Source organism: Haliotis rubra, unplaced genomic scaffold (genome assembly GCF_003918875.1).
Source record: "Haliotis rubra isolate DU_JTF1 unplaced genomic scaffold, ASM391887v1 Scf1666, whole genome shotgun sequence".
NCBI lineage: Eukaryota > Metazoa > Mollusca > Gastropoda > Lepetellida > Haliotidae > Haliotis > Haliotis rubra.
In genome coordinates this window covers 3,262-14,098 of record NW_025765632.1, presented here as the reverse complement: position 1 = coordinate 14,098, position 10,837 = coordinate 3,262, and the positions used below count along the sequence as shown (strand labels likewise).

The following is a 10,837-nucleotide window of genomic DNA, read 5'->3' as shown; positions in this document are numbered from 1 at the left end:
TCCGAGGTGCCGAATTAACCTAATGCTAGATGTTTTGTTATTACCTACATGGGTTAAAATAAATGGAAGCTGGTATACTTTTGATATTTACACAGTGTGCAGTTAGTGAATGACCCTTGAAGCAGACAGTCAAACAAAGACTATTTCTCTCTCACTGACTTCATTCACAAATCCAGGGCATTCTTTTCCATATATTGTACGTGCTACAGTCTCACTATTTCGAGATTTACAAGACAGGAACATAGTTTCTGATCACCAACATTTCACATTATGGTCTACAAAACATTCATTTCCCATGTGTTTCAGTTTACAATCAAAGTAATTACAAAACGTTACAGCTAAATTCGCGTTTGTAAACATGGCTGACCATTTGTCACCTTGAAAGTTTATGACCTCTGAAGGTGGATGGAGATCTGACAGGAACTTTTGAAAGTGACACATTTTCCGTAATTACTCGTACCTCGTTGGTTATTCTGTAAATTTACTCGTAATAACTCATTTATGTATACTTCCACAACCTGCGAACGTGTGTATCTATATCCACAGGGTTAGGTTGTGGTCTGGCTGCTAACGTGAGTGGCGTGGCCCCCTGCATCTACTTCAATAAGAGACTCCCAGTAGCATACGGTATCTGCATGTCTGGAGGTGCCTTAGGACTGCTGGTAATCGGACCATTAGCAGTTCAGCTGTTAGAGATGTACACTTTATCAGGCGCGTTGCTTATTTTGGGTGGCATTGCATTCAATGTGTGCTTAGCTGGAGCTCTAATTCGACCATCGTCTACACTGATGCAAGAGGAGTCAATGTCAATAGATCTTGCCCGCCAAGAAGACACAGGGGAGATTTGTGATGCACAAGGAGAGCCTACAATGACGATGCAATCACAATATATTGTTGTAAATGTAGAAACTACGACCGTCAAGTTTGAACAGAGCGACGTTAAAGAAAACATACCTGGGAAAGGCAATGAAACGGCAGAATCTCTGCTGGAACACAGCTCGGATTCAAGAACTGAAAACTCACGGAGTAGGATAATACCTCAATGCGTAACCTTGTTCTGCACAAATGGATTTTTCTTGTATCTGCTCAGTATCATTTTCTGGTCTCTTGGGGAAGCAGCCTGTATGGTTCATTTACCAAATTTTGCTGAATTGAGAGGCAGTACACCCGCACAGTCTGCAAGTTTGTTCACTGTCATGGGTGTGCCTGCGCTTTGTTCCGGACTGCTGGCTGGTTTTGCCTCTTCTGATCCAGCTATTGGAAACATTATCCTTCACGTTGGACTACAAGGAATGACAGGAGTATCCCTTCTGTTACTCCCCGTGCTGTCACATACGTACAGTCTCCAAATGATTTTCAGTGCCCTGTATGGTACATACAGTCAGGGACCTTTTACATTGGTTAGTCCTATATGCATTGAGCTGATAGGCCGATCCAAATTGGCAGTTGGCTATGGTATATGTTCCTTTTCCTTTGGACTCGGCTACATGGTTGGACCACCTATTGCAAGTAGGTTAACATTGAACGTATATTTTGTCGGTGAATGTGTGAGTGGTTGATACGATAATGCGTTAATTAATGTGTTAATAGACGGCTCTTATCCCACTATCTGAGTGAGTGAGTGAGTGAGTGAGTTTAGTTTTACGCCGCACTCAGCAATATTCCAGCTATATGGCGGCGGTTTGTAAATAATCGATTCTGGACCAGACAATCCAGTGATCAACAGCATGAGCATCGATGTGCGCAAATGGGAACCGATGACATGTGTCAACCAAGCCAGCGAGCCTGACCACCCGATCCCGTTAGTCGCCTCTTACGACAAGCATGGGTTACTGAAGGTACATTCTAACCCGGATCTTCACGGGTCCCACTACCTGACTTGTGCGTGGAGGTATGAACCAATTATGAAACATCCATAGTCATAGATACTCAAATATGTATGTTGGTACATACTACTAAAGATTTTAGTTTTTGTGTTTCAGGCCTTATCTATGAAAGTACTGGAGTGTATGACTTCACGTTTCTTTTCTCAGGTAGGTAATTGTGATCATCCTTATTGAAATATCGCCATATTGTAAAGAAACAAGTAAAATGACTTTTATGCACTCCGCCAGATGCAAATATATCTAAAGAGTCCACTAAATGATCAGAGAGTAAGTGTAGACTTGGTATTTTGTTCAGATATAGACATTCGTGTCCCATTTGTTAGACTAATCATTATGACAAACCAATAATGAAGCATGCAACTTTATGGATGACAACTCCTTGTTTACTGTAAAGAGCGTCGTTTCGATGTAGATTTCTGCACCGTTATCGCGTTTAACTTGATAACAGTGTAAGAATCTACATCAAAAGGTCGCTCTGTGCAATAAACAAAACAATTTCAAACAATAGACAAACCATTGATTGTGAGGCGGTTACCTTTAATTTCTGATAAAGACAAACAATTAATTTTAAGAGGAAAACCATAATCGTTCATTTTTTAGAAACAACATGTTTTCTTTGTAAACATCGGATTTATTTTCTGTAAATATACATTTAATGTGCTTGTTGTCTAGTTGTTTCAGTACAAAATGTCTCCCAACATCAGTGCCTCATTGTTGTCTGCATATTTTATAGTAAGGGAGTATAGTTTTACGCTGTTTTAGCAATATATCAGCAATACCACGGCGGAGGACACCGGACATAGGTACATATCTTTTTAACTCTGTGTATATTTGTTCATTTTTCCGTTACAGGTGCCTGCTTCATCACTAGTGCCATCCTCGCCTTGTGTATTCCACTGGCCAAGAAGTCAACATAAATGGACATTTAAATCAGCTCCAATGCTTACCTTCTCATGCATAGTTACAAATTCTGCTTAAGAATGCAAGGCTTTAAATTGAGCCGACCAGGCAGAGAACATATATGTGACCTGCGGTTAATTCCTAAATAAACTAAGCTTTCAGTTCCTGAACCAACATTTTTTTCCCCGGGCACTTAGCTGCCAACCGAACTGAATGAATATTCAATGGTAAAGAGATGGTAAGAGATTACTAAGAAAAAGAAAATATTTCATTTGTGTGTCACATTTTATACATAAAACATACATAGACACTTTAAAACACTCAATAAAATATAACATCCGGCCATATGGCCTATGAGACTGTAATAGGAGGATGCTGCTCAGGTCCTCAGGTCCGCAAGATATTGGGCTTTGAAGCCACAATGGCAACAGAACACAAGATATTATAAACAAAATTAATTTATTTTAAACTTAACAAATATATATCCCGGAATCAACAATAAACTAAGTTAAATAAACAACAACAAAAATAATGCCTCCAAGGATCCTAAGAAAAGTGAAAACCCTATTAAAAATACCTAGTCTACAGAAACAATAGTGACCCCAGAGTAAAAAATATTCTGCCAATTTGATACCCCTAACCTACAAGTTTTACCCAATAAAATTCTTGCTCTGAAAATTACCACATAAATGCCTACAAAAGAAAAGTTCAATGGCCTGATCTATCTGCTAATGAGATACTCATGCACTGGCCCATCCCAATGTATTACAATGGGGAAAAGCATACTAGGCACATGCCTAGTGGGTCCTCACCCCTCAAGAGCTAAATGGACCAGCCCACACAAGCCTAAGCCTGGTGTATCTTTTCTAGTCTAGCCTATGCCTAACCCTGTCCCAACCCTAAAAGAGAACAAGCTTAATTTATACTAAGAAACCTAACCATTACAAGACACAAGACACTACATTATACCTAAAACATATAGCAGTGCATAAAATATCACAGATTTACAAGCAACAGTGAAGTGTGGTATGTTTAATTACAGGACTACAAAGTGCGTTTACGTCTATTAAACATTTTAGTAACCAATGCAGCTAAGGGTTTTATTCATTTAACATTACCTAGCATAAATGTGGCCTGCTCAGTAGGCTACAAGTGAAAAAAGGGTTAATATTTAATACAGTTTCCCACAAGTCCTATTGTAAATCCGAACATAGCGGACAGCTGACCAAAAAGTGAGCTTCGTCCCCAATCGTATTGTCATCACAACATTTATAAATTATATCATCTGAAGGTGTTTTGGAGCGTGTAAATCTACAGACCTCTATTTCCAAAGGTACCGCATCGTAGCTTACTAAGTATATTGCAATACGATTTAGGTAGAATATCAGTAATATATGGCTCAGCTGTTAATAATTTCTTAAATTCTCTGTAAGTACGGAGTCAATTCAGCGAGGTTTGCCTCTGTCGTTCCAAAGTTCTTTATTCGAATTCTAACTATCTGAATATCGTATCCACCGTGAAACTTAATGGAATTCCAATTTAGACATATTATACAGGTCCGGCAGGCGGAGATCTAAATTGTTAAGAATATTAACAAACAGTTCTATCTACAAGCCAGACACACCAACTCACTCAGACAGACACACCAACTCACTCGAACAGACACACCAACTCACTCCAGACAGACACCCCAACTCACTCAGACAGACACACCAACTCACTCAGACAGACACACCAACTCACTCAGACCCCGACACCAGACACAGACACAACTCACTCAGACAGACACACCAACTCACTCAGACAGACACACCAACTCACTCAGACAGACACACTCACTCACTCAGACAGACACAACTCCGACTCACTCAGACAGACACACCAACTCACTCGAACAGACACACCAACTCACTCGACAGAGACACCCAACTCACTCAGACAGACACACCAACTCACTCAGAGACACACCACTCACACCAGACACACCAACTCAGACAGACACACCAACTCACTCAGACAGACACACCAACTCACTCGAACAGACACCCCGTCTCACTCAGACAGACTCACTCGAACAGACACACCAACTCACTCTGAGACAGACACACACCAACTCACTCGAACAGACACCCCAACTCACTCAGACAGACACACCAACTCACTCAGACAGACACACCCAACTCACTCAGACAGACACACCAACTCACTCGAACAGACACACAACTCACTCGACTCACACACCAACTCACTCCAGACAGACACACCAACTCACTCGAACAGACACACCAACTCACTCAGACACACACTCACCAGACTCACTCACTCAGACAGACACACCAACTCACTCAGACAGACACACCAACTCACTCGAACAGACACACCAACTCACTCGAGACAGACACACTGACTCACTCGAGACAGACACACCCGGACTCACTCAGACAGACACACCCAACTCACTCAGACAGACACACCAACTCACTCAGACAGACACACACACCAACTCACTCACTCTGACAGACACACACCAACTCACTCAGACAGACACACCAACTCACTCAGACAGACACACCAACTCACTCGAGACAGACACACCAACTCACTCTCAGACAGACACCCCAACTCACTCAGACAGACACACCAACTCACTCACTTGACAGACACACACCAACTCACTTCAGACAGACACTCAGACAGACACACCCAACTCACTCAGACAGACACCCTGACTCACTCACAGACAGACACACCAACTCACTCAGACAGACACACCAACTCACTCAGACAGACACACCAACTCACTCGAACAGACACACACACTCACTCACTCAACACAGACTCACTCACTCGACAGACACACCAACTCACACTTCAACAGACAGACACCCTCACTCACTCAACTCACAGACACACACCAACTCACTCAGACAGACACACCAACTCACTCGAACAGACACACCAACTCACTCAGACAGACACACCAACTCACTCTCGACAGACACCACTCACTCAGACTCACTCAGACAGACACACACAACTCACTCCAGACAGACACACCAACTCACTCAGACAGACACACCAACTCACTCAGACACACCAACTCACTCAGACACACCAACTCACTCAGAACAGACACCCTGACTCACTCAGACAGACACACCAACTCACTCAGAACAGACACCCTGACACACTCAGACAGACACCACCAACTCACTCGACAGACACACCAACTCACTCACTGGACAGACACACTCACTCACTCAACTCACTCAGACACACTGACTCACTCAGACAGACACACCAACTCACTCAGACAGACACCCCAACTCACTCAGACAGACACACCAACTCACTCGACAGACACACTCAACAACTCACTCAGACTCAGACACACACACAACTCACTCAGACAGACACACAACTCACACAGACACACCAACTCACTCGAACAGACACACTGGACTCACTCAGACAGACACACCAACTCACTCAGACAGACACACCCAACTCACTCAGACAGACACACCAACTCACTCGACACAGACACACCAACTCACTCAGACACACCAACTCACTCAACAGACACAACTGACTCAGACAGACACACCAACTCACTCGAGACAGACACACCAACTCACTCAGACAGACACACCCAACTCACTCAGACAGACACACACTCACTCGACAGACACCACTCTCACTCAGACAGACACACCAACTCACTCAGACAGACACACCAACTCACTCAGACAGACACACCACTCTTCACTCGAACAGACACACCAGACTCACTCAGACAGACACACCAACTCACTCAGACAGACACACACTCAGACTCACTCAGACAGACACAGACTCGACAGACACACTCACTCAGACAGACACCCCGACTCACTCAGACAGACACACCAACTCACTCAGACAGACACACCAACTCACTCGACACAGACACACCAACTCACTCGGACAGACACACCAACTCACTCGAACAGACACACCGACTCACAGACAGACACCCCAACTCACTCAGACAGACACACCAACTCACTCAGACAGACACACCACTCACTCGACAGACACACCAACTCACTCAGACAGACACACCAACTCACTCAGACAGACACACCAACTCACTCAGACAGACACACCAACTCACTCTCGACAGACACACCAACTCACTCGAGACAGACACACCAACTCACTCGAGACAGACACACCAACTCACTCAGACACCCCGACACAGACAACTCACTCACTCAGACAGACACCCCAACTCACTCAGACAGACACACCAACTCACTCGAACAGACACACCACTCAATTGACACACCAACTCACTCACACCAACACACTCGAACAGACACACCAACTCACTCAGACAGACACCCCAACTCACTCAGACAGACACACCAACTCACTCAGACAGACACACCAACTCACTCAGACAGACACACCAACTCACTCAGACAGACACACAACAACTCACTCTCACACCCAACACAGACACACCAACTCACTCAGACAGACACACCAACTCACTCGAACAGACACACCAACTCACTCAGACAGACACACCAACTCACTCAGACAGACACACCAACTCACTCAGACAGACACACCAACTCACTCGAACAGACACCCCAACTCACTCAGACAGACACACCAACTCACTCGAACAGACACACTGACTCACTCAGACAGACACCCCAACTCACTCGAGACAGACACACCAACTCACTCGAACAGACACACCAACTCACTCGAACTCAGACCACACCTCAGACACACAACTCACTCAGACAGACACACCAACTCACTCAGACTCTCACTCAGACAGACACCCCGACTCACTCAGACAGACACACCAACTCACTCGAACAGACACACCAACTCACTCAGACAGACACACCAACTCACTCAGACAGACACACCAACTCACTCAGACAGACACACCAACTCACTCAGACAGACACACCAACTCACTCAGACAGACACACCAACTCACTCAGACAGACACACAACTCAACTCACACACAACTCACAGACACACCAACTCACTCTCAGACAGACACACCAACTCACTCAGACAGACACACCAACTCACTCAGACAGACACACCAACTCACTCAGACAGACACCACTCACTCACTGCACAACTCACTCAGACAGACACACCAACTCACTCAGACAGACACACCAACTCACTCAGACAGACACACCAACTCACTCGACAGACACACCAACTCACTCAGACAGACACACCCAACTCACTCAGACAGACACACCAACTCACTCGACAGACACACCAACTCACTCAGACAGACACACCAACTCACTCAGACAGACACACCAACTCACTCAGACAGACACACCAACTCACTCAGACAGACACACCAACTCACTCAGACAGACACACCAACTCACTCAGACAGAGACACACCAACTCACTCGAACAGACACCCCAACTCACTCAGACAGACACACTCACACAGACACTCACTCAGACAGACACTCCCACTCACTCAGACAGACACACCAACTCACTCGAACAGACACACCAACTCACTCAGACAGACACACACAACTCACTCAGACAGACACACACCAACTCACTCAGACAGACACACCAACTCACTCAGACAGACACACCAACTCACTCAGACAGACACACCAACTCACTCAGACAGACACACCAACTCACTCAGACAGACACACCAACTCACTCAGACAGACACACCAACTCACTCAGACAGACACACCAACTCACTCTGACAGACACACCAACTCACTCAGACAGACACACCAACTCACTCAGACAGACACACCAACTCACTCAGACAGACACACCAACTCACTCAGACAGACACACCAACTCACTCAGACAGACACACTAACTCACTCGAACAGACACACCAACTCACTCAGACAGACACACCAACTCACTCAGACAGACACACCAACTCACTCAGACAGACACACTGACTCACTCAGACAGACACACCAACTCACTCACACCCTGACTCAGACACACACCAACTCTCACTCAGACAGACACACCAACTCACTCAGACAGACACACCAACTCACTCTCAGAGACAGACTCAGACAGACACACTGACTCACTCAGACAGACACACCCCGACTCACTCAGACAGACACACCAACTCACTCGACAGACACACCAACTCACTCAGACAGACACACCAACTCACTCAGACAGACACACCAACTCACTCAGACAGACACACCAACTCACTCAGACAGACACACAACAACTCACTCAGAACTCAGACACACCAACTCACTCAGACAGACACACCAACTCACTCAGACAGACACACCAACTCACTCAGACAGACACACCAACTCACTCAGACAGACACACCAACTCACTCAGACAGACACACCAACTCACTCTGACACAGACACACCAACTCACTCAGACAGACACACTCACTCAGAACAGACACACCAACTCACTCAGACAGACACACCAACTCACTCGAACAGACACCCCGACTCACTCAGACAGACACACCAACTCACTCGAGACAGACACACCAACTCACTCAGACAGACACACCAACTCACACTCACACAGACACACACCAAACTCACTCACTCGACAGACACCACCGAACTCACTCAGACAGACACACCAACTCACTCAACTCACTCAGACAGACACACCAACTCACTCAGACAGACACACCAACTCACTCAGACAGACACACCAACTCACTCAGACAGACACACCAACTCACTCGAACAGACACACCAACTCACTCAGACAGACACACTCACTCAGACAGACACACCACTCACTCACTCAGACAGACACACCAACTCACTCAGACAGACACACCAACTCACTCGAGACAGACACACCACTCACTCAGACTCACTCAGACAGACACACCCCAACTCACTCAGACAGACACACCAACTCACTCAGACAGACACACCAACTCACTCACTCGAGACAGACACACCAACTCAGACTCACACCAACTCACTCACACCCAACTGACACCAACTCACTCAGACACAGACACTCAGACAGACACTCACTCAGACAGACACACCAACTCACTCAACTCACTCGAACTCACACAACTCACTCGACACAGTCACAACTCAACTCACACTCCTCACTCAACAGACACACCCGACTCACTCAGACAGACACACCAACTCACTCAGACAGACACACCAACTCACTCAGACAGACACACCAACTCACTCGAACAGACACACCAACTCACTCAGACAGACACACCAACTCACTCGACAGACACACAACTCACTCGAACAGACACCCCGACTCACCTAGACAGACACACCAACTCACTCGAACAGACACACCAACTCACTCAGACAGACACACCAACTCACTCAGACAGACACACCAACTCACTCAGACAGACACCCTGACTCACAGACAGACCAACTCACTCAGACAGACACACCCAACTCACTCAGACAGACACACCAACTCACTCGAACAGACACACCAACTCACTCGACAGACACACCAACTCACTCGAACAGACACCCTGACTCAATCAGACAGACACCCCGACTTACTCAGACAGACACACCAACTCACTCAGACAGACACACCAACTCACTCAGACAGACACACCAATTCACTCGAACAGACACCCGGACACACTCAGACAGACACACCAACTCACTCAGACAGACACACCAACTCACTCGACCAGACACACAAACTCACTCGAACAGACACCCAGACTCGTTCAGACAGACACACCAACTCACTCGAACAGACACCCCGACTCATTCAGACAGACACCCCGACTCACTCAGACAGACACCCTGTCTCACTCATACAGACACACCAACTCACTCGACCAGACACACCAACTCACTCGACCAGACACACCAACTCACTCGAACAGACACCCTGTCACTCAGACAGACCAGACAGACACCCCAACTCACTCACTCGACAGACACACACCAACTCACTCTCAGACACACCAACTCACTCTCGAACAGACACCCCAACTCACTCAGACAGACAC

At 46.1% G+C, this 10,837-nt stretch overlaps 1 protein-coding gene across 1 annotated transcript; it reads left to right on the top strand.

Annotated features, from left to right (window-relative positions):
* Window positions 1-995: 995 nt before the first annotated feature.
* Window positions 996-2,956, top strand: LOC124272120 (monocarboxylate transporter 5-like). The gene is made up of 3 exons (XM_046707270.1): window positions 996-1,509; window positions 1,983-2,033; window positions 2,739-2,956. Exons 1-3 carry the CDS (start codon window positions 1,125-1,127, stop codon window positions 2,801-2,803), a joined length of 501 nt encoding a protein of 166 aa, XP_046563226.1. The 5' UTR covers window positions 996-1,124; the 3' UTR covers window positions 2,804-2,956.
* Window positions 2,957-10,837: the final 7,881 nt, after the last annotated feature.